Raw genomic sequence first — 25642 nt, 5'->3', positions numbered from 1 at the left:
AGAAGCGATCTGGCGACAGGTAAGTCGCCAGGATCGCTTCTGTTGTAAAGCCGACAGTCGGCTCTACAAGTTTAAACAGAGTCCCGGCGGCAAAAGTCGCCGGGAGTCTGTTTAAACAGCCCCGATGCTGGCGACGTACACTGTACGTCGTCAGTCACGAAGGGGTTAATATAGGGGAAACTGTTTTTTTAAATTTTCTGTAATTTTTCCTTAATATATTAAAAAATAAAAACCCCCCGTGGTGATTAAATACCACCAAAAGAAAGCTCTATCTGTCCCTAAAAAATGGTATAAAATTCATTTCAGTACAGCGCTGCATGACGGAATAAATGTCAGTCAAAGTACCGCAGCACTGAATACTGAAAAATGGCCTGGATGGGAAGGGGGTTATTACATATTTACTTTAATATCTATTATTTTAAAACACTCAAGATACCATTTAAACACTTTTAAAAATAACCCTGCTTTATGCGGAATCCTGATTCAAAAATGTAGCAGTTCTAAAGATATACTACGTATATGTAAGACGTAAATAAGTAATATTTAGTTGAGTTTAGTTAAGCATTATGATCGTATTAATCTCCTTCTGACCAACCCCCATCTAAAGGGATTCCGGGGATGTCCTGTTTGATAAAACATCGGTGACGGCTGGAGCAGACACCGATGTTTTATCAAACAGGACATCCCCGGCATCCCTTCAGATGTACATGTTTCTGCCTGGCCCTGAATGATCTGTACATGTCTCAGTGCGGGCCCTGCAGGAGACAGGGTGTCCTTCCAGTGATCAGGATCAGAAGGCTGCACGGAGACTGAGCGGGCAATCAGGTAGGGAGAGGGGGGACAATAAAGTTAGTGACATTAAAGTAAAAAAAAATGTTTCCCTTCACCCCATGTTAATGTCAGCACTTACCTTAAATTATGTCTCTTAATCCGATCTTCTTCTTTCCTGATGTTTTCATCTGTCCCTCCAGCGGTGCGGCGGCTCTCCGTCCAGCGCTGACTCCTCTGAGCTTGCTGGTACTTCCTGTCCCACGGTGTCTGCATGCAGGTGCATGCGTCCATATACTTGCCTTGCGTCTCTCCTCGTCTCCCGGCCAAAAATCCGAACTGCGCATGCACCTGCCACAGGATGCTTTGCGGCCGCCCGAGCAGTTTCGGATTTTCGTACGGGAGCGCGCGGGGAAGACACAGGTAAGTTTAAAGCACAAAGCACAACTTGAGACGCCCACCCGAGACTCCGCACAGCCCACCCGAGACTCCGCACAGCCCACCTAAAACTTTGCACAGCCCACCTGAGACCCCACCAGGCCACCTGAGACCCCACCAGCCCATGTTAAACTTTGCACAGCCCACGTTAAACTTTGCACAGCCCAGCAGAGACCCTACCAGAGACTCCACACAGCCCACCTAAAACTTTGCACAGCCCACCAGAGACCCCACCAAAAAAAAGTTTATTTTTTTAAGATCCACCCAGTCTCCCTACCTTATCAGAACTGGAGTAGATCCTTAGCCTGGGGCCCAGTGTGTGCTGCTGTACTGTGACGGAGCTCCATCCATATGTGCATTGCTTGTACAGCTCCCTTGCACACACTGTAGAGGTGCCGGGAGCCAGAATGTTACATCACACTGGGCCAGCCACCTCTACAGGACATGAGAGGGAGCTGTAAGCAATGCACATATGGATGTAGCCCACCCTACCTCAAGCTGACACTCGGTGCCGGGCAGCATATTTTGAATGGCTGCTTGGCTCAAGAACTTACAGTGGTGAGCTAGGGGAAGGCTGAGGAGCCACTCGCCTAGAAAAGTGGAATGCACACGGGGACCCACTGAACACAGGCAAATAGTTGTGCTGCTGAAGTGGCCACGGATGTCGCTTTTTTTTTCTCAAACCTTGGTGTGTCTGCTAGATAAAGTCTAATAATTTGAGGAAGCTGAAATTTTATCTACGGCCCTGCACAAGCACTATATATATGAATTACCCAGGAAGTAGTATATTTACTATAATATATAAAGACGTCTCCACCTATATACACTTAAACAGTTTACACTTTTCTCTGCAGTAAGCCAGCTATGAGATGACTCAGGGAGTAAAACTGCACGTGGGGGGTAATATGAAGATATACACGTGCCTTTCATTTTGTTGTTGTTACTAAATAGGGAGCTGGAAATACGTCAGTGGTTGCTGCTTATCAGATTATGAGAAGAAAAGACTGAAGTCCATCTTGGCTGACGTTTTATTGTCATTAGTCAGACTGCCCTTTCTGGTTCTTCATGTTGTCTGCATAACCCGTCCTAATTCATCAAGCTGCTTTGTATTGCATAAACTTCTATTAGTAGAGCCTCCAAGGTGTGGCTGGATTTCTGTCATTTTGGTTTTCCAGGCACTTCACCCATTTACATTGGTCTTCCATCATATACTCCACACAGGATGTGTGAGATTACCAGGGTCCCTATTGTTTGCGGGCTATGGACCCGCTGATCGCCTATATGTGAAACACCCGGTAACGGGTGTGTGCATTGATCGGGTCTTTTCTGCCCGTGCGTGCACGCTAGGGGGCGCGCGCGAGCAGAAAAAAATTGCCGTCTGGAGACGGCAACCCGCAGATGTAGCAGTGCCGTCCGTCCGTTTTTTTACTACGGGCGGACGGCAAGAGGTTAAAGGCTACGTTTACCTCTGGGACCAAATTTCGTGTTTTACACAGACGTGGCTGGGCACTTGTAGCACATTCATTTTTTTCTCATTCTTTTTTTTTGTGAAAAATTCTTTTTCTCCTCATTCTTCTTGCACCCACAATCTACTGTTTGTGATTGCAATGCTTTACTGGCTCCAACGCAAAACAAAATCGAATGCACATATTTTTGTTTTGTTTTACGAAGTGTTTGTTTATGGGTTTTTCTCTCAAAAAGTAGACTTTGCCTTTACGTATTTTTTTCTGGGCAGTATAGTTATGTTTATTTATCTTCCACTGTTAATCCATCTTAATAGTGCTTATGCTTTCACCTTGCTGGTGTAAATAGAATTCATTTAGTATATAAATATGTTTTTAGCCTAAATGGATGTGCTGTTCCTTGACAGGAAATGATGAACCAGGCTCGGAAAGACACCTCTGGAGTCAAGCTTGAAGTCAATGAAAGGTCAGTTTTAGTATCAGTCTAATATTCAATCTTCTTCTCATCAGCATGTTAAAGGAGAACTATGAGGTGAGTGGTTTCCACTCATCTTCATAGTTAGACTTGACCTGTGGCAAAGAAGCTGTCACAGGACAGCTCTATCGATCAGGAAGGGAGCAGAAACATGCAGCCGATCAGTCAACGCTCCCCGCAGGGATTCCCCCCCCTCCCCTCTCCAATCCTCCAGCGCTGAGTGGAGGAATGAACATGGGACGGGGCAGGCACAGCTAGCTCAGCCTCTTGATAGGCAGAGCCAGCTATCACTCACGCAGTTGGGTGGATCTCGACAGTATTGTCAGGATCCGTCCTGGCTGCAGCGCTCTCAGTATATATCGTGGGCAATAGCTCGCTATATACTGAGCTTCGGGTGACAGGAGTAGATTAGTATATGTCCTCCCGTGACCCTAAAGAGAACTATGGGGAAAAACACTTACCCTACAGTTCTCTTTTAAAGTATCTCTAAAGTCATTTTTGTTTTAGTTTTGAATTACGAAAAGGTTAAAACCCCTTTATATGCTGTATTTGTCCCATTGAGACAGATGTCACTTGAACCAGTGTCCACACTGGAAGATTTGTCCTATTTCTCTTCTTGTAATAACTCTGAATTCTGTATTTTCCCTTGTTTGTTTTTTTTGGAGACAATGGTGTATCTCCCCAGCAGGGACACAATCGGCAATAAAACCCTGACAGAGGTACTACACCTTGTCCACTCTATCCAAAGCAAAAAAAAAAAGGCCTGTGGTCCTAAAAAAATGTCTTGTGATTTCACACAACTTACATTACATCTTTCATCTTTGCTTCATGTTAAAATGCACTTTATTGGAACAAAAGGAAAGTTTTATAAAATGTTTAGCATTCTGTTTACTGTTTTGATGAGTTGCAAATCTATCTTATTTTGTGTGTTTTGGATTTCATTTCAGGCTTACTTTTATACATCCCCCTCACTGTATTTTACAGATGTCTTACCCTTTATTTTTTTTGTGATGGGCTATCATCTCATTATCATCAACTCTTATTTTACTCTACACGGATAGTCAGATGTAACCCTTCCTATAATGGTTAAAGTGAATCTGTACTCTGGTATACTAAGAAAAGTAACACCATAAAGTGCCTGCTCTTACTTTATGTGCTCATCTGCTGCTAACCAGAGGCAGAGCCAGCTGTACCCGTCCCCTCCCCCGTCCGTACCGCCAGTCAGCGCTAAAGGATTGAGGAGGGGGGGAATCCCTGCAGGGAGCTGTGAGTAACAGTCACGGCTCTGTGCAGGGATAGATCGAGAAGTGAGCAAGCGCCGGTATGTGTTCGCTCAGTTCCCGATCTACTGAGCCGACCTGTGACAGTTTAATTGTCACAGGTCGGCTCAGATTATGAGGCTGAGTGAAAAATCACTCGCCTCATAATTCTCTAACTTTACAGCTTTTTTTCACACCTGCCTAAAACTTTTGCACAGTACTGTACATCAGGGCAATATAAATAGTTTGCGGCACAGGGCCTTCCCATGCAGTGTGTGTTTTTCTTATTTATAGGGTGGAAGTGTCACAAATCTGCACAACTCATCATCCCTTATGATAAAAAATACATGAGTAGAGTTTACTTTCAGTGAAAACGGTATGTCAGTCAGTAGATCCAGGGATGAAGGCAGGTAATGTTGTATGCAAGTCTGGATTCAGGGCTGGTTCACACCATTTCCTGGTCCAGATCTGGAGCAGATCTGCAGACGCTGTGCTATGCGTTTAGTGCATTTTTTACACGTTCCAGTTAAACAAATTTTGGGAATGGGGCTGTCAGTATGTTAGCTGCAGTGCGGTGTGTGTTTATTGCGGTTTTGACACGTTCGTGCGTTTCCAGACCGGACAAAATGTGACATGCAGTATTTTCTCTGTCTGGACCGGAACGGACAGCGCATGTGAGAACTGTAGCCATAAAACACATAGGGATACATTGGGATGCATAAGCGCACGGTTCTGGTCCGGACACAATCCGGACGTCGTGTGAACAAGCCCTGAACTTGTAGAAGTGGATTTCGGTAGCAAGCCTCTTATCGTATCTGTCTCGCAGAGTGATGGGTGGGCTCAGTGAGGATAAAAGGAGATCTAGAAGACAGTGGGGCTGAGCTCCACTTTGACACAAACTTGAAACTTGCATGTGAAAGCGCTGCGCAAACTGTTGCCACTATATAAATAATCATTTCAGCCCCCGGCATCTTTGCATCTACACATCTTTTTGACACAAGGCTTTCATTAAAAATGATATCACATGATTGTGAATTTATATATTGTTGTTTTAACTACCCAGAGTTGTAAAAGGTTTACTTTTAAAGTGGAATACAATGAATCTTTTTAATGTACTGTTTGATTTGTTTTATCTCTTTGGACAGGATCCTCATCTCATGTACAGACCTCATGAAGGTGAGAGTTGTCAGATTTCGTTTTGTTATCTTTACTGTTAGGCTATAAATTGGTCATTTCACTGCACAGTCTTTCCAGATCATTGTGATAGAAGCTTATCTTTCTCACAAGGGTGACTTCTTGCTCACTATACCACGTCAACAATTTGTTTTAATAAGTGTTCAGAATATAAAGTATGCTACTAACTCTATAATGCACTGGCTGTCAAAATTTCATATCTTTCAACTTAAACTCTGTCCAACACATTGACATGACTCATAGTTGGATAGATTGCATTGCTGTCCTGGAACTAGCGTGCAGTCTGGGAAATAGGGTGTCTGCTTACGTCTGAGGCTTCTCATAAATATTTAACTTTGACAGAGTTCATGAAATGATTCAGAATTACTAACAGCTAGGCCTAATGCCAGAATTACATTAGGCAAAAACTGAGGTGTGTGTATTCCTGTTCATTTTAAAAACTGAATATTTGAAACAGCAGAAAGAACCAAAATACGCAGGTGTCTGTAGTATATTGGACACTGGGGGGGTCACTGTTTAAAGTCATATTACAAGAGAATGTTCAATAAAATGTTTAACGTTTTAAAATTTGGCATTGATCGAGATATTGGCTTCCTTTTTGTTATAGGCAATTCGACAGCTGGTCTTAACCTCTACTGATCTGCAAAAGGAGATAGTGGAGAGTGGGAAGGTATGGTGTTTTGTTTTTTTATATTGCCAACATATTAGGTGACAGCATCACTGCAGACTCAATGTACCCTGTTTCCCCGAAAATAAGACCTACCCCGAAAATAAGACCTAGTACTATTTTTGGGAATTGCTAAAATATAAGACCTGCCCCAAAAATAAGACCTAGTTGTGACCATTCCTAGTGCCGGCGGTGGCATAAGGGGGAACTTGAAGAGCCGCGGGAGAGAATCGGCGGTGCCAACAAAGCCAGCGCTAGAGGAAGCGAGGTGACAGCGGAGGGAGCAGAGCCGCATAAGTCGATGCTTCCTCTATAGCGCCGGCTCCTGTCACAGGCGGAGTAATAACAAATGCACTTCGCCTGTGAGGAATCAATAGTGAAAGCGCGCTTCGCTCATTCTGGCCAGCGATTGGTTAGCAAATTGCTCTTGGAAAGGTACGGCACCCGATTGCCCTGATCACCATATTTTTGTACATGAATACATGCAGACTGTTGTACATGAATAAGTGTGGATTGTTGTACATTAAAAAAAAAAGAATAAGACCTAGTGTGTTTTTTGAGCCAAAAAAAATATAAGACAGTGTCTTATTTTCGGGGAAACACGGTACTGTACTTATTGTCCCAGGTAAGGAGGAACCCAGGACCCAGTGCTGAAAGGCGAGAGAGCTAACCACTTGGTCACTGGGCTGTCTGTGGTTTATGCATTTTTATAGCATTCTGACATCTTAGTTTTCACTAAGAAGTAATTTTCACAATAAAGCTGTAAAAATAAATATCAATGATGCATACTTTGTATGTTACCAGGATAATGTTATGGAATGTATACATATTGCATCGTAATTGGTGTATGGGGCTGATTTATTAGCATTGGCAGGGCATTAGTGTCACTAGGTGAAGCTGAGAAACCATCTAGTAATGCCATACAAACGTCAGTTGCCCAGTTATATGCTGGGCAAATGCTTTATAGATCAGCCCCAATGTGTCTGCTGTTAAAGCTGTGATATGAAGAGGCCGTTCTTTGCATGGATTTGGGTTAACAATGTTTTATCCAGTAGGGATAGCTTACCGAGCATGCACAGAATTGTGAGAAAAATATGGAGAGAGCACATTTGAGACATTGTAGACTTTACTTTTCTTACTGTTATTTTCATATCTGCTAACCAGGGAGCAGCGACAATACAGGAATTCTATGCCAGGAACTCGCGCTGGACTGAAGGACTAATATCTGCATCAAAGGCAGTGGGATGGGGAGCCACCCAGCTAGTGTAATTATCTCTATGTCTTTATTAATATGTCATTTCTGTCTCTGAATAATATGGAAGATTAAGTGAGTGACATGACAATTTATCATTTCATATTTATGTTCTTTTTAGGGAATCAGCTGACAAAGTTGTCCTTCATAAAGGCAAATATGAAGAACTTATTGTTGGATCCCATGAAATTGCTGCCAGTACAGCACAGCTGGTGGCTGCATCCAAGGTAAACTGAAAGCTTGTTTGCCTATTGATTCTAAAACCAGTGGACAAACTGCTTCATCTTATTGCCCATGCTATTGGTTGTAGCTTTTTTTTTTTTTTTTTTTGGGTATCCGTGCGGTATTGCAGTCATAACTTAGAAGGTGGTTTGCGTATTCATGATGTAATCTAGATTGTGGGATTCAGCACTAGTGACTTGTAATGGTTTGTACAGCTCTGTATTCATCGCATCAATACAGGTGAAGGCAGATAGAAACAGCAAGAACCTGCCTAAACTTCAGCAGTGCTCCCGCCGTGTGAATGAGATGGCAGCCAATGTGGTGGCCTCTACAAAGTCAGGCCAAGAACAGATTGAAGAGAAAGGTTTGTGTACTATGATATGACCTAATAATAAGGATCCTCCAGTGCTAACAAGCCAAGTAATAACATGTTTCCTGCAGATACCATGGACTTCTCTGGAATGTCTCTCATTAAGCTAAAGAAAGAAGAGATGGAAACTCAGGTAAAGCTTGTTTGTCTTTCCTAAATCTCTATGTAGAATCTAGGGGCCATAATGCTCACCTGATCCTTGATCCTGTGGCAGTTGGCACCCACCTCTCTCCCTCTCTGTTCTGGCTGTGGAATGTCTCTGGTCATCCTCACGTGTAATGCAGATGAATGGGACTGCATTAGACATCATGACGTCAGCCGGGCTTAGATCGCCAGAGCCCGGGGGAGAAGAGGGTGGGGGGGGACCAGTCTAGCAGCCAGACGGGACTGAGAATTCAGCTTCTAGATCACAACAAGCAGTTAACCATTGCAGTCCAAGGGTTCATTTTAGGGATGCACCGAAATTTCAGGCACCGAAACATTTTGACCGAAAATGGTAGTTCGGCAAAAGATTTTTGCCTGAAAATATGGTTGTTTCTCTCCTCCCTGCTGAGCGCTGCTCTGTCTCTCTTCTGACCTGTCCGTCTCTGTTGGCAGAGGGTTCGGGGATCGGTGGGGACACAGAGCAATCAGAGGCTGGGCAGGGTGAGGAGCGCGCTGTCAGAGGTGTCACAGGAGGCCAAGCTCTCCTCCGGGAATTGCAAGCACTATTTTGATCACACCGGACCGCAGGCACACTGTGCCTTGCGATCCCGTATGGGCGATCGCATTGCAGCCGGAGGGCATGGCTACGGCGCCATTCACTTCAATGGCACGTCACACCCCCACTGCCCCGCTCGGCCTCCTGTGACAAGCAAATCAGGATGGAGAGCAATGCTTTGGATGATTCACCTTTCACAGGAGGCCTAGCCAGTTGTGCATTGGAGGAGTCAGCTGTCAACCGTGTCATAGGAGGCTGATGAGCAAATCAGGATGGAGAGCGGTGTGTGGGAGGAGACAGCTGTCACAGGAGCCTGAGCCAGTGGTGCGGGGGAGGAGTCAGCTGTCAGCCGTGTCATAGGTGGCTGATGAGCAAATTAGGATAGAGAGTGGTTCGAGGGAGGAGACTGGCTGTGTGGGGGGGAGTCAGCTGCAGCCGTGTCACAGGAGGCTGAGTGACAGCGAGTCAGGATGGAGAGCGGGTTACAAGCACTCAGCGATTAACTGATCGCTGAGTGTTTGTACATAATTGAGGACAGAGTATGTTTACTGTGTCCCCAATTATGAATGAATGGAAAGTGATCTAAATCACCTCCTGTCCATTCATAGTTGTGGTTATAGTAATCATACTATATCCAAGTTATGAATGAACAGGAATACTCGGTATAGAGGATTCCTGTTCATTTATAACGGGTGCTGGAGGAAAAGAGATTGAGGTGTCCTCAATCACTTTTTCTATTTCAAAAGGGAAATATCAGGAGTCTGTTTAGATCTCTGATATTTCCCAGAGCCCCCAACAGTAAAGTAAAAAATACAAATAAAATATTTTTGAAAATTATTTTTAAAAGGTTAAGAATTTTTTTTTTCTTTTTCGGCCGTACAAATTTTTAATTTTTGGTTTTGGTCCTAAAATACCATATCTGTGCACCTCTTGTTTATTTTGGCAATTCCTGGAGTTCCTTTTTAAAACTTCCAGATGTTTCAGGGCAGGAATCTTTTCTGCACAGTATATTGGAAATGCCACTACACATCCTGAGAGGCCGTTCCGATCAAAGTAGTTATAGTATTATAATAAACTTTGTTTCCCTAATATTATAGTATTTGGAAAACAAAGTTTTTTTTGTTGTCCTGTCACCTTTCGAATGATGTCACCTTTCCATTATGTCTTTGGCCTTATAGATCCAGCTCCCTATGGTCAGCTTTACCAAGTAGGCTGTGTAGGTCACTGTGTAAGTGGTGCTACAAGTTCCCATTGTCAGAAGTAACTCTTTCACATGGTTTCTGTACTTTACTTGGCCTGTGTGGGGGACTCTTCTAGCTTTTCATTATTTATAGATAGCTTTTGAGGTTTACAATACTGTGATTTTCTTTTTCACTGCAGGTAAAAGTCCTTGAGTTGGAGAACATGCTGCAGAATGAAAGGATTCGACTTGGTGAGCTCAGGAGGAAGCACTATGCCTTGGCAGGAGCGTACGATGAAGCAGATGAAGCAGTAAAATCAGCGCAGAAGCCCGGGATTCTGAAGAAGCCGCAGCTGCCACAAAAACCCAACATTCCACCCAAAGGAGATCACAAGGTATGGTGTACCACAATGGTAGGCTGCATTTCTGTGGTGTCACACTCGCTGCCACTATGTTCGCAGAAACTCCCTTTCCCTATTCCAGTCACATTCACATGACAGACTGACATTTCTTCCCCTATAAAGCAGTAACAGATTTTTTTATTCTACCTTTTTTTTGCAGTCTCTTTATATAGCAGATCAAACGTTACAATTATTTATATTCAAAAAAGAAAGCTTATATGCAAAAAGATAGATCATAGAGGATAGATGGGTGATAGAGGACGGGCGGACGGATAATAGAGGTTGGATGGGTGATGGAGGTTGGATGGGTGATGGAGGTTGGATGGGTGATGGAGGTTGGATGGGTGATGGAGGTTGGATGGGTGATGGAGGCTGGATAATAGAGATTGGATGGATCATAGAGGGTGGATAATAGAGAGTGGATAATAGAGATTGGATGGATCATAGAGATTGGATGGATCATAGAGGGTGGATAATAGAGATTGGATGGATCATAGAGGGTGGATAATAGAGATTGGATGGATGGATAGAGGGTGGATAATAGAGATTGGATGGATGGATGGATAGAGGGTGGATAATAGAGATTGGATGGATGGATGGATAGAGGGTGGATAATAGAGATTGGATGGATGGATGGATAGAGGGTGGATAATAGAGATTGGATGGATGGATGGATAGAGGGTGGATAATAGAGATTGGATGGATGGATGGATAGAGGGTGGATAATAGAGATTGGATGGATGGATGGATAGAGGGTGGATAATAGAGATTGGATGGATGGATGGATAGAGGGTGGATAATAGAGATTGGATGGATGGATGGATAGAGGGTGGATAATAGAGATTGGATGGATGGATGGATAGAGGGTGGATAATAGAGATTGGATGGATGGATAGAGGGTGGATAATAGAGATTGGATGGATGGATGGATGGATAGAGGGTGGATAATAGAGATTGGATGGATGGATGATAGAGGGTGGATAATAGAGATTGGATGGATGGATGGATGATAGAGGGTGGATAATAGAGATTGGATGGATGATAGAGGGTGGATAATAGAGATTGGATGGATGGATAGAGGGTGGATAATAGAGGATGGATGGATGGATAGAGGGTGGATAATAGAGATTGGATGGATGGATGGATGGATCATAGAGGGTGGATAATAGAGATTGGATGGATGGATGGATGGATGGATCATAGAGGGTGGATAATAGAGATTGGATGGATGGATGGATCATAGAGGGTGGATAATAGAGATTGGATGGATGGATAGAGGGTGGATAATAGAGATTGGATGGATGGATGGATGGATAATAGAGATTGGATGGATGGATGGATGGATCATAGAGGGTGGATAATAGAGATTGGATGGACACTTTTTTTTTCTTCTTCTTTCATGGAATGTCATGTTAAGGGCTTTACTAAAGTTACTACTTACAGTTTACTACCATCTCCTGTTTTATGTCTTCAATCTCTGACCGCTAATTTACTGAATATTATGTGCCGCCCTTGAGCCCCTGTGTCAAGTAAGTTGACCAGCACTGAGCTAGGTTGGCTGTGACTGTGGAAATGATGATAAAACATGTCATGTGTGGTCTTAATCCAATTTTTTGGTATGTTTTCCAGATTGATAAAGACGATGGTGTCTATCAAGCAAATCTCATAAACTTCTAGCCTGTTACTGGGTGCTCTGCGAATACGCAATGCACATTTTCTGCTCACTGTGCAGTGTGAACATCATCATCATATGATCCTGGAATGTGCAGGAAATACTGTACTGCTGGCTCCTTGTAGCCGTTACATCTGTGTTCTATACAGATAGTTGCTCTGGGTGGTCGGGTTTGCTTATTCTCCACTCAGCTGCTTATTTATATTAGAAAGAAGTGCAGATGTTTTATTTAGGATTATTTTATTGTACTGTTTTACTTCTTAAAAATAGCCAAGATTGGACTTCGGCAAGACTTTAGCTTCGGCCTTAAATTATTATAATTGTGCTGGAAAACTTGAATGATTTATACTTGCCCCCTTATTTACTTTGCCACTATTCAGCTTGTTGTCAGTTCCTGTCTGTCAGCTTGGTCTCATTGACTGACTGTTTCCCAGCTCCACAGTGTCTTGTGTGTCAGGTCATACGGTGAACCAACACTCAGACTTCACATGACCTCTCACTCCGGACCATCAAGTAGAATTGTCAGAGTTAATGTCAAAAATAAGGGGGGAAATCTAAATCTTTCCCGAGTTTGTTTCTGCTATTATAATATCTAAAGACTGAATATTCGTCATCTTGCTTAAGCCCAGCTGTGATTGGTTCTCTTTATAGGCTAGCCATATGCCAGCTCGAACTTCCTTGGTTGTGATATGTTAGAGCAGCATTTCTTAGCCCAAATACTATGTAGTACAAGACCTTCCTGTAATATCTTATGGGGTTGCCCTCACACTACATAGTTATTGGTAAGGGCATGGTCCACCTTTAAGAAAAATTAGATAAATGCACCAACAATGAATGATTCAAAAGATGTGCATTTATTAACTGTTTGCATCCCAGCCTGCAGAGCGTCGCTGCTGCTATTAGTGTGTCACAGGTAAAATGTACAGGCTTCTGATTTGTTTACCCCCCAGGTCCGTACAGAGATACAGACCTTCCGCTATGAGACTTGAGGAAGCATTACATTGACTACAAGTGCGCTGATGTCACTGCGCTGCTGCTGGAGCGCTCTGCTGAGCCTCTGCCACAGTGGTAGTATTTTGATTCAGCAATACCTGTGAATGGATGACACGTCTGTGTAGACGGTGCCTTGCACAGCTGCATCCATTTAAAAAAATAACTGGCTTCCCAAGAAGACTCGCCCCATGATAAAGGTAAGGAAGGGGGGCATGGTGTGAGTTTTTTTGGATAAGGTATGTGACCAGGTTGCATGTTACCCTCCTAATATGCATGCAACATGAAACATGGTCCAAAAAGTGGGCTATGCTTTTAAGTTTTGCTTATCTAGCTGATCAAATTTAGGAGAAATACCTGGTGCTTAGCCAGCTTTAGGACATCAGGTTCTCAATTTCCATTTAATGCATCAAACTTGGCCCAGACTTTTATTTTGTGGGGCCATCAGAATTGAAGGTTGCAGGACTAAGTGACAAACGGAGAGTTCCAGCAGCTAGCAATAGATGGGGTATACACCAAGACCGATTAAACCTCATATCATACCATATCAGAGAATCATAATGGAAACTGTAAAGTTACAAAATAGAGACTACTATTCTGTGCAGATGTTTAATATCCAATGATTGTATAAAACAAATCCTACTTTTAATTGTTTTTATTTTGCATTAAGAGCTGTGGGGGGCAGTAGCACCAGTGATTGGCAACTCCACCCGACCACATGTGAAACATAGTCTTCCACTGCTTGTAGCATGCATTGCAATCACTTCTGATGGCTGTAGCAGTGAGGAGAACATATTATTTCTAGTACAAGACGTTTGTTCTCTATGTTCTGTCTTGTCTATAAGCAGCTCTTTTGGCAGCGTTTGCAGCGAGAGTAATGCTCCCATTGTATTTATTTACCTAGATCATCTGTTTTCTATTCTGAGCTGGGTTCACTTGTTTCTACTTCTATTCAAATCTGAGAGCCAGTGATTTCATACCCTAAGATTTCGGTGCACACGTTCTTTTTATATACCTTTTTATGCTACATAAAGATCCCACAAGGGCACATCTCCCTGGCTAGCAGTCTCTCCAGACAAGTTCTTTTTACTTTGTAGGCATACAGACAAGGAGCAGAATGTATTTTAGTAGTTCATTTCGGTCTTTTGTTGGACGTATTGCCTTTTTTAACGCTCTCCAGGACATCGGTTCTTCGCGTTATCTTTTCTTACATCAGCTTTGTTCTTCTGTGTTGCATATGTCCTGGGTTTTGTATCTTTGTAAATGTCAAATAAGCAATAAAATGATGTGAATAGTCTTTAAGTGGTCCTTGTTTTTATTGCACTAAAGGTTCCTCTTGTTCTTTGCGTGAAATTACATGTGGAGCTCCAGTTATCATTTATGGAACAATCAGCAGACTGCATGTGGATCCCGTTTCCTTATGTTGTGAAGAATAGCCATAGTAGAATGTTGGTGGTGTATCATAATCTCGGTTTGTTAGATGCATGTTAATTTGCACCAGTCACTTACTATTCAGCGGAATGGTAAATCTCGAATTACTAGTCATTATGAGCAGAGGGTGGCCCTGAATGAATTGACGTGATCTCCTCTATCCAATGAGCAGGGATGAGACCCTGGCTGCAGGAATGAACCTGGATGTTCCTAGCTGTGTGGTATTGCAAAGGTGTACTGTATACATCTGAAGAATCAATTAACAAAATGACAGTTATAAATTAGTATTTCCGTGGGCGTGTTTGGGAATACCTAGGCTCCATTATCAATCAGGTAAAAAAAAGAGTTAGTTCCCATATCAATAGAATACCAGTTAAAGGAAGTGGGGTGGACTGACGACCTACAAATACGTCAGGATGAAATACTTCAATTCTGATCAGCCATCTGCTTTTAGAATGGTGGAGAGATGGTTTTATCAGGATAGGAAACATTAACTTCACTAAGATAACCAATACAGTTATTAACTCTTCAAGTGTAATGTTCACAAATAGTGCAGGGCACATGCTTAAAGCAGAACTCTAGTCAGAATAAAAAGAGCCCATTAACAAAATAGAAAACCAACTTTTGCTGAGGTATTGGTCCTTTAATCTAGAGATTTCCTCGTATTACTATTTTATGCACTAGATGTTCTCAGTCTAGTGACCAGTATTATAAACCCGTTTCCACTGACCCCAAGGTGTCCTGAACCTGCCTATCAGCCTGTGACAGGAGAGCACAGCTCATCTGTCATTTTGCTTTCTCCATCTTATCAGCACATGAACTGACTGGCTGCTTGTACTTGCTTTTTTCCTCACCTTCCACCACTTTTATGCCCCTGGCCTGCAAGATACTGATACCAGGGGAAATTCAGGCCATTACTCTGCTTGTATTTAAAAACAAAAACCTATATTAAAGTTGACCTCCAGCCATAACAATCTATATAAATTCCTAAAACAAGAGTTACCCCTTGTAATGTTCTGTAAAATGTTCACATTGCCTCTGTTTACTCTAGAATGTATTAAGTGTGTTGGATACTACTGGTAGCACCAAACTTCTGACGCTGCAGGTATAAGAGCTGCACATTCTGTGAATGGACCTCCCCTGTCCATTCACAGAATACAAGGCATTTTGTAAATGAACAAGAGGTGAAGAAAGGGAGGGTAAGCGGCGGGATCGCAGCACTGTATGAAGAATCCTGAGAATTACCGATTCTGAGGTAATTTTAAGGTGTGACTGGTGGTCCCTGGAACCTCTTAGAAAACAAATGTTCAGTCCCTTGATGCCCTTGCATTGAAAAACCATAATGATTAAATCCATCTGTTGATGAAGAGCCATTACCAGCACAGATTCCTAATGAGGCAAGAAGCAGCCGTATCTGAGAGATATGAGGTCAATTAGAGAGGTGTTGGCTGCAGGGACTGGTCTCTCCACAGGAGGTCATCTGTGTGTCCCATAGGGAGGCCATGAGAAGACACTAGGGCAGATACTGGAGTCAACACCCTGAAGAACATTTGGGGTGCTGATGAGTCCGAGCCCCAATCTCTATAGGGAGAGAAAGGGGTGGTTACTCTCTAATGGATACCAGACCCAATTGATTGCCTCACATATTCTAAGGGAGTCTAGGCTGGAACAAGAATCCCTGGTTCTGTGGAGCCCAAGGGAGCAGAGGTAGCACTGATGATCTGTGCAGTAGTACTGGAGGGTAGAAGGTGAGTAGTTAGAGAGGGAGCAAGGAATTTATTAACCTACAGGGGGCACTCTCTGCACCTGAATGGCAAATAACTGAGCGCACAAGGGTTAACATACATCTCTCACAGATTGAAATGGCAAAGGTAACGTTCTTATAATGGGGGACTTCAATTATCTAGACATTGATTTGACAAAGGGAATCGCACACAACCAAGGCTTGCCATTTCCTGAACTTATTGTGAGACAGTTTCATGGATCATATTGGAAGTCCCAACTAGGATAAATGCTATATTAGATCTAATCATTTCCATTGTGGACATTAAAAATTAGGAAAACAGTGCCATTTGCCAGTGCATACCCGCGGGGCAACAAAAATTAAAACGTGACTGAAGCAGATGAGAAAACTACACAGTAGAAGCTGGCATTCAAAAAAAAATATATATATATGTATATATTGGAAGGGACAACATTGGCATTCAAGAACTACAAGGAATGCAATAGGAGATGTAAAAGCGCAATCAGAGCAGCTAAAATAGAATCTGAAAAACATATTGCCAAAGCAAAAAAAATAATAAAACCCTCAATTTGTCATTTATATACTATAAAAAAGTAAAAAAAACAAAACAGGTGGGTCTCATAAGAGGTGAACACGGAAGGTTGATCACAAACAACGCTTTCTTCTTAACAGTATTTACTTGTGAAACATGTGGGTTTAATGAGAATATTAAGACTGAGTGACAATGAGCGAAATGTACTGCATCAGTTGATGGAGGTCAGGGAACAGCACGGACTAGAAAACTAAATGTGAATAAATCCCCAGTACCACATAACTTGCACCCACAGGTATTTAAAGAGCTAAGCCAAGTTATGGTGAGACCATTGTTTCTAATATTTAAGGACTCAATGACTGGGGTTATACAAACTGATAATATTAAAGTTGTGTACCTGGGAATTACAGACGAGTCAGCGTAACATCCATAATATGCAAATTGTTTGAGGAAGCAATAAAGGACTACTTTCAAGAATTTGCCAATGTTGATGAGATCATAAGTGACAACCAGCATGGTTTAATGAAAGACCGTTCTTGTCAAAGCAACCTAGTGTATACCCGAGTGTACTCTGTTTCAGTCCTTGTCCTTACATGATCAACAAACTTCTAATATGTATAAAAAAAACAGTCTACTGGCATTCCGAGGTGGTGAGTAGCAACACGGATGGAGGAAAGTCAGTGGATGTAGTGTACCTGGATTTTGCAAAAGCATTCGATACAGTACTGCATAAACGTTCCATTGTACTGTACAAGCATTAATAAATGTGTAGTGCAATAAACTTGGAACAAGACCTAGCAATACTACAGGAGGACTTGGATTAAACACGGGGGCAACTACATCCATGGCAGATGAGGTTTAGTATTGAAAAATGTAAAGTTATGTATTTTTGGGTGTTAAAAATATGTATGCAAGCTACTTACTAATGGGAGCGCCACTGCGAGAATTGGAGATGGAAGATTTGGGGGTCCTAATAGACAGCAGACTTAGTAAGAGCATACAATGCCAGGCTGCAGCACATAAGACGACTGTCAAAGTAAACAAAAAAAATGGAAATGTGTTCTGAAAGACAAAAAAACAAAAATCGATAATTCTGCCATTTTACAAAATACTGGTTCGGACCTGTCTTGAGTTTGGGGTTCAATTGTGGTCACAGAAAGGATGTCCGTGACTTGCAAACAGTCCAGAAAAGGGCAACAAAACTAAAAAAAACAGGTTAAAAGGGACAAAGCTACGTGGAAAGATTGTAAGCATTCAATTTGTTCCCTCTGGAAAAAAGGGGACATGATAGCAACATATTAACTGTTTAATGGTGATGGTAGAACAGTCACAACTGCTTACGGTTAGTTCAGGCAAGAGGCCAGCACCTGAAATTGCCAGAAAATAGGTTTTGTCTTAAACTGTGAAGGGGATTCTTTATTGTAAGAGCGGTAGAATTGTGGAACTCCCGTCCCCAGGCAGTGGTTTCAGGTAAGAGTATTGACTCATTCAAGAACCTTTTTAGATGCTTTCCTCACAGAACACAATGTTCTGTGGTACAGGTATGCTTAGTAACACATAGAAATAGCTATGAGAGTTGGCAAGCTTTACCATCACCAGAGTGTGTCAAAGCTATGTATATCAGAATGGCATTTAGACAACACATGGCCAAAAGTATGTGGACACCCCTAAATTACTGAGCTCAGGTGTTTTCAGTGAACGGTACTGTTAATGCCACAGCATAGAAAGAAAAAGACTGTGCGTGTCCAACCTTGTGGCAAGTTTGGGGATGGAGAGTTTCTGTACCAGCATGACTGTGCACAGCCAGAGAGAGTACAGAAAGTTTAACATCTCTGCCCAGTTTTTATTGTTTGTATCCCTGGTGGGGACCAATGACAAAAGATTTTAAAAAAATACATGAAAAAAAATAGGAGGTTTTAAAGGGGAACTTTACCCATATCTTCAAAATAACAAACACACCTTTAGAAATTCATCCCCACACAGCTACCTCCTCATGTATCACTGGCCCTTCCCTTTTAGATTGTAAGCCCTCAGGGGCAGGGCCCTCCTTACCATATTGTCTTGAATTGTATTGTGATTGTAATGTCTTCCCTATATTGTAAAGCGATGCGCAAACTGTTGGCGCTATATAAATCCTGTATAATAATAATAGAAATGTTTAGTAATGGCAATTTACAATCACATACTTCTAGATTATTGCAGGTTTCGTATTCTTTGCATTCCTTATTTCTCTTTTCTTCCCAGTCTTCTGACAGTGGCCATTTTAACTAAGAGCAGGTTACTAGATCTCCCTTTACTTCCTGGATTTCTGGCACATGTGACCATGCACATCATCTCAGGGGAGGGAAATGCCTTTCCTTCAGATCTCATGAGATTACAGATGAGATTTCCCAGCAATGCACTGCTGATGTAACCCCCCCAGGATGCAATGCTTTGGCACATTACACCATTTGTGGCAGAAGTGAAAAATAAATAAAAAATATAAATGAAAAAAAAAAATCAGCCCAAACTAAAAACCTGTGTTAAAATAGCCAACAACTATCACATTTTCAATGTACCGTGTGGATTATAATAATTGAAAATATATTGCAGAATGGGGTTCTTTTTTTTTTTACAAGGGTATAATTTCTTAGTCCTTGTTATGAACAGCAGAGCTGGACCAATCCTAAAAATAATCATCTGATCTTCGTGGAAATGATTGCAGCTCATGTTTGTGAAGCTGGACAAAGGAAGTTCATGTTCCCCAGTTCCTACAACCTCTCAATTAGTACATCTGTTTCTCCATCTCCAGACCAGCATTATGCAGCTCTGCAGTCACAAAGTAATTTCCCATCCCTCCGAGCTGTATAAGATGTGCATAGGAAAGAACCTGAATTTCCCATCCCTCCGAGCTGTATAATATGTGCATAGGAAGGAAGCTGAATTTCCCATCCCTCCGAGCTGTATAAGATGTGCATAGGAAGGAACCTGAATTTCCCATCCCTCCGAGCTGTATATGATGTGCATAGGAAGGAACCCGAATTTCCCATCCCTCCGAGCTGAAGAAGATGTGCATAGGAAGGAACCTGAATTTCCCATCCCTCCGAGCTGTATAATATGTGCATAGGAAGGAACCTGAATTTCCCATCCCTCAGAGCTGTATAAGATGTGCATAGGAAGGAACCTGAATTTCCCATCCCTCCGAGCTGAAGATGTGCATAGGAAGGAACCTGAATTTCCCATCCCTCCGAGCTGTATAAGATGTGCATAGGAAGGAACCTGAATTTCCCATCCCTCCGAGCTGTATATGATGTGCATAGGAAGGAACCCGAATGTCCCATCCCTCCGAGCTGAAGAAGATGTGCATAGGAAGGAACCTGAAGTCCAAAATGTGTCATTTATTGAAAATATCAAGGTCAATTAACAACTGTAGTATTAGTTCTGACAACAAGTAAACCTTTACAGAATCTTTACATTATAAACATGTCCTATAGTAGTGTCTGCATGGAGTAATCGGAGTCTCCAGTACTAAAACATGCTCTTGAAGTCTCCTCTATAGTGGACACCACAACCCTTTTTTGGTTTTTAGGTAGGTAGTGCATATATGGTAGAACCGATGTGCCACGCATAATGCCGGAACATTTCAATGAGAAATTGCCAGGCCATGACTAGCCATGAGAAGGGTTCCGGAAGCCTCTGAATGACTACGTTATTCCAGCAGTCTCCCACTATAGCAGGGGCAGCCAAAATTCAGCTCTCCGGCTCCCATCATGCCTCTGGGAGTCACACCTGCGGTCAGAGTCTTGCAATGTCTCATGGGACTTGTAGTCCGACAAGAGCTGAAGTTCGGCTACCCCTGCACTATATGGTGTGAGCTCAATGAGCATTTGTTTGATTCTGCTCACATTCAGTCTCTTCCAGGGACTGTTCCAAACATGAATGCTATTGTGCAACATTTTAAAACCTGTTGTAAATGAACATGATTTGGTGTGATCTAAACCTACAATGCGGGTAAAAGGAACACAATGATACCAGCGGGAATAAAAGAAAAAAGCTAGAATTGAGCTGTTTAATGGCGCGTCTATGGTGGGCACAGGGTTACAGAAGACTATGCTGCATCAGTAGTGCAATGTAAAACAAAAGGTTATCCGATAGCAAAGCTCACTTTTGCCACAACCAATTCTGCTCTGTATGTTAATATATGGCTTTACCCTACTTTAAAACCACCTATCTAGATGTGGCACTTTATTCTCGTGTGCTGCCACTGGAAAGAAATAGAAATCTATAAAATGCCAACACTAACCGTGGCCAGGATTAAGGAAAAGGCCGAGCTTTAGGACAGTTGCATAAATAAAATGGAAGATTTTGAAAGTTACCAAACGAACTTCTAATTTTACACTTGTGGAAGTTGCATTATAGCAAAAGATGCTAATTTACAACAGAAAACCCTTCCTAGCAATCAAAGCTAAGCCAAGGGCAATTAAAAGACAAAACAATGCAGTCTTTCCTTCATAGTCCAGGAGCAAGCAGTTAGTCTAAGGCACATCAAAGCCACGTGCATACGTTTATAAAAAATGCATTGTTGTCACACAGGAAAATTGCATCCACTCCATCCGCATTTAGTTTGCACATTACAGATTTTAGTAACATTCTAATCCCTGAATGATCCTGTTAATGTCCTAATGTTAGGGGGGGGGGGTATGGTACGAGACACTGAGAATCATGTGTAAGATATGCAGTGCAATCCTCATTGTTCAGCACTCTGCTCGAGCCTCGTGATAAGGAGGTCGCTGGAAACCTGAGGAGTTTGGCAATGGACCAGTGCATTGTTTTGTTGCCGTCTAATCCCATGCACTGCCAGCTGATTAACATTACCAATGGCTGCAGCACAACAGAACTATTCATTCCAATGCAGCATTCACATGTATAACTTCAGCATGGATACAAAAATAAGAAAGCAACACAGTGGTGCAGCAATTGTGCCGCTCTGTCTACACGTCTGCTTCACAACCTAAACCAGAAAATCAGACTTTGAAACCAAACCCCACAAAGTATTCATTCAGAAGCCAGAAAGTCTCTTGAATGGGGATGAGCATGAGCGCCTAAGTCTTTGAAAAGTTGTCCTGCGGATTGCTGCATGGTCCAATATGTGCATGTTTCATACATATCCAGGAAACTGGGAGCACCAATGTTTGAAGGAGGCGCAATGAGACCGGATTACTATAAAATAAACCCAGCGTTGGGAGGGAGACGTTGAGGTGGTCTTTGAGGAAGGGCCGGAGGATACTGAGGTGCGAATGGGTTAGGATAACCAGGCTGAGGCATCTGAGAGAGAGGTGGATAGCCAACCCGCGGAGGGATGGGGGGAGTTGGAGACACTGCATATGGGAGCCCAGGAGAAGGCTGTTGTGCAGCCACTGCAAAAGGAGTTGGGTACATTCCAGCTTGAGAAGATGGGGGAGGTGGGACAGCTCTTCTGGGCATGGCGGATGGCGGTGCATTGAAACCCGATGGGTATGACGCTGGAGGTGCCTGGATACCCTCAGCTGGCTTTGACTGTGAAAGTATAGAAACCTGGGGGAGTCTCTGTCCTTTTAGCACCATTTCTTGCAGTTTCTCTATTTTTACACGTCTTAAATGTGCCAACTTGCGCTTCGATAAATATTCATCAGTGAAAGAATCCAGCTGTACGCCCCCATCAAGAAAACTTTCCGCCATGTTCTGTGCAAGGAAAAAAAACAAAGAAATGTAAGCACTAGTTGGTTAACGTTCTGTATTTGTTCATAACATATGACCACTTTATTAAAGTGAACCTGTGCTCCCCCCACTTCCATTCACACACCCGGGGATGCCAATTAAGTAGAGCTGCAACCAACTAATCGATAATAAAATCGATAATGAGAACTATTCTCATTATCGATTAGTTGGTTGGATCGCTGAGCTCTCTCCTCCACGCTTAAAACAATTACTAAAAAAGTTTCAGTTTCGCTCTGCCAAATTCTGCTGCGGGAGGTGCGTTGCAGTACCATTCATTTCAATAGTACCCCCAAACACACCTTGCACCCACAGTACTGCAATACCATGCGTTCCAGTGCAGTGTGATTGCCAAAAAGAATTGTGCATGCAGCTTTATTCTTTGTAAAGTTATTCTTTGTTTGAAACACTGCATTTGTTTATTTTAAATTAAAGGAGAACTATGAGGTGAGTGCTTTTCACTCGCCTCATAGTTCTAGCCGACCTGTGACAATGAGACTGTCACAGGTCGGCTCAGTAGATCGGGAGGTGAGCGAACACATACCGGCGTTCGCTCACTTCTCGATCCTGTCACAGCTCTCTGCCGTGACAGGGGAGGGCTGGATTCCCCTCTCCGATCTGCCAGCGCTGACTGACGGAACGGCCAAGGGAGGGGGCAGGTACAGCTGGTTTTGCCTCTAGATAGGCAGAGCCAGCTGTCACTCACGCAGCCGGGCGGATCCAGACAGAATTGTCGGGATCCGCTGGAGCTGCGGCGTCTCAGTATACCGTGAGATACAGCTCGCGTTATACTGAGCCTAGGGTGGCGGGAGGACGCTAGTTTGTGTCCTCCCGTTACCCTAAGGAGAACTATGGGGAAAAGCCCTGACCCCAGTGTTCTCCTTTAAGGATGATATTTATTTTTTATCTGAATAATAGAAAAAAAAACAAAAAAAAACGGATAATGGATTGTGAAAATAATCGTTCGTTGCAGCCCTACAATGAAGTGAACGTTAGAGCTCAAAAACAAATGATTTCCTACACAAGAGAAAGGGACCTATTTTTAGGTGGGTCAAAAACGACAGCATTTCATCCTATTGGGTTTCTTCAGGCAACAAAAGGGCCCCGTCCCACAGCATTAGTGAGATCTCATCTGGAGTATGCACCTCAGTTTTGGGCACCAGTTCACAAAAAAAAGGATGTTTTTACACTGAAAGGAGTGCAAAAATGGACAAATAATGGGGGGTGGAGAACTGAACTGGATGTATCCTCCCAATAACAGAATGATACATTTATCGTGTTTACTATATGGACAATTCATGTATTTAAACTCAGTGGAAAGTCCTCCATTTTATAAACATTACAAAAGAGGGTCATGCTTTGCCTTAGGATGATAAGTTTAATCTCCACCTACAAGGGTTCTTTACAGTACCAGCTGTAAACTATGGAATAGTCTTAAGCTGCCCATACACCTTACAACCATCGCACGACTTTCATTGTGCGATGGTTGTAAGGTCATTAAAATCTCGTACGATCTGCCCATCTTGGACATGCAGATCGTACTTGTGATCATCGCAAGTCCTCCCCGCTGAGGCGAGGGCTTGCCGATGATTGCAATGCTGGGTGGGCAGTGTGCGCTTGTGCACACCGTCCCATGCGGCCTTCGTCTTGCGATCGCGCTACCAACCCGCCGAAAAACGTACGATTTTCTAGCGTGCTCGTAAGAGGAAAGTCGTGCGACCGTACAGTAAATGCAGTCGCACGCTGCCCATGCACCTGCCGATTATCGTATGATCGCGGGATCACCCACAATTATCATACGATAATAGTCAGGTGTATGGGCACCTTAGCACAGGAGCTGGTTCTAGATGCCAGATGCTAGAACTAGCTCCTGTGCTGCTGCTGCTTGGATGTGTCTCTAAGTGCACAAAATATAAAAAACAAATCACTTCCAATTCTAATACATATTATAGAATGTTAATTCTGGAATGAATGCGCTCTGGCTGAAATGACCGAACCAGCGCTGGATCTGCTTACCATGATTATAGACAACAGGAATGACTCGGAAGAATCCAATCCCAACACCACAACCCTCCTTTAAATACATGTACATAGCACACCACAGCAGCGTAGCATTACCTCGGTCTCCTCCTCTATCTTGGCTCCTTCCGTCTGCAGAAGTGCCAATAAGGTTTCCAATGACGCATTCACAGATTGCTGATCTGTAATATTAAACATACAAATATACTCTTACACATGCCAAAGGAAAAACAATGATATAAATCAAAGTCTTTTACATTACACTGCCTGACCAAAGAACAAAGTCTCTAATATTTCATTAGACGGCCTTTAGCTTTCATTACGGCACGCATTAGACAGGACAGCAATTCCATAAGCTTCTGCAATGTCAACAATCATTTCATCCGTTTGCCCCCAAGGTCTTGTAGTGATGATGGGAGAATCAGACCACTGTGTAAAGTCTTCTTCAGAACATCCCATAGGTTCTCAATGGGGTAAAGGTCTGGACTCTGTGGTGGCCAATCCATGTGTGTAAATTATGTCTCATACTCCCTGTACCACTCTTTTACAATTTAAGCCCAATAAAGCCTGGCATTGTCATCTCAGAATATGCCTGTTCCATCAGGGAAGAAAAAAATCCATTGATGGAAAAATCTGGTCATTCAGTATATATTCAGGTAGGTAGCTGACCCCTTTTCTGGGCATATAATGTTTATGAACCGAAACCTGACCAACTGAAGCAACCCCAGGTCATAAGCAAACTCCAGGTGGTGACCTTTATTTTTGGCCAGGCAGTGTATACAGTATGTAGGAGCCAAATCTTTGCTTTTTAGGTTTAGGCAGAGTAGGGAAGGGTTAAAACCCATCAGAATACTTTTTTTGCTAGGGAGAATTGCTGTAATTTCCTGTCCAGGAGATGCAACAAGAAATGAGGGGGAAAAAAATAAGGGGAGTTCTCATCTTAGACAGTTGTCACTGAAATATTTGTCCCCATTATAAGATTTCTGCTCACTTCTTACTCCAGTGAAATTTTTGGAGTTCTCCTCACTGTATCAGTAACAGTCACCAGTACAAACAAAGTTTGTACCTTCCTTCTGGCAAGGGTCACCAGGGACAAATAAAAGTGCAAATCTCACCAGCGGGGGCAGACAAA

The 25642-nt window shown here is 42.8% G+C and overlaps 2 protein-coding genes across 3 annotated transcripts in view; one reads left to right on the top strand and one right to left on the bottom strand.

The window, feature by feature from the left end:
• HIP1R (huntingtin interacting protein 1 related) overlaps positions 1-12375 on the top strand; it is a 90196-nt gene extending 77821 nt beyond the window's left edge. For both annotated transcript variants that reach the window (XM_018557347.1, XM_018557357.1), the window contains exons 24-32: positions 3077-3135; positions 5549-5579; positions 6205-6267; positions 7429-7529; positions 7638-7743; positions 7979-8102; positions 8180-8241; positions 10189-10383; positions 12019-12375. In XM_018557347.1, coding sequence (XP_018412849.1) covers positions 3077-3135; positions 5549-5579; positions 6205-6267; positions 7429-7529; positions 7638-7743; positions 7979-8102; positions 8180-8241; positions 10189-10383; positions 12019-12066 — 789 coding nt within the window. In that variant the 3' untranslated portion in view covers positions 12067-12375. The remainder of the gene's footprint in view (positions 1-3076; positions 3136-5548; positions 5580-6204; positions 6268-7428; positions 7530-7637; positions 7744-7978; positions 8103-8179; positions 8242-10188; positions 10384-12018) is intronic.
• Positions 12376-20902: 8527 nt separating this feature from the next.
• Positions 20903-25642, bottom strand: part of VPS37B (VPS37B, ESCRT-I subunit) — a 23342-nt gene continuing 18602 nt past the window's right edge. The window contains exons 3-4 of the mRNA XM_018557368.1: positions 24610-24692; positions 20903-22458 (exon numbers count right to left, since the gene is read on the bottom strand). Coding sequence (XP_018412870.1) covers positions 21958-22458; positions 24610-24692 — 584 coding nt within the window. The 3' untranslated portion in view covers positions 20903-21957. The remainder of the gene's footprint in view (positions 22459-24609; positions 24693-25642) is intronic.

This window comes from Nanorana parkeri, unplaced genomic scaffold (assembly GCF_000935625.1).
Source record: "Nanorana parkeri isolate BGI_ZX_2015 unplaced genomic scaffold, ASM93562v1 scaffold13, whole genome shotgun sequence".
Taxonomy (NCBI): Eukaryota; Metazoa; Chordata; class Amphibia; order Anura; family Dicroglossidae; genus Nanorana; species Nanorana parkeri.
Note: the sequence above shows the minus strand (reverse complement) of the source record. Positions and strands in the feature narration are given on the sequence as shown.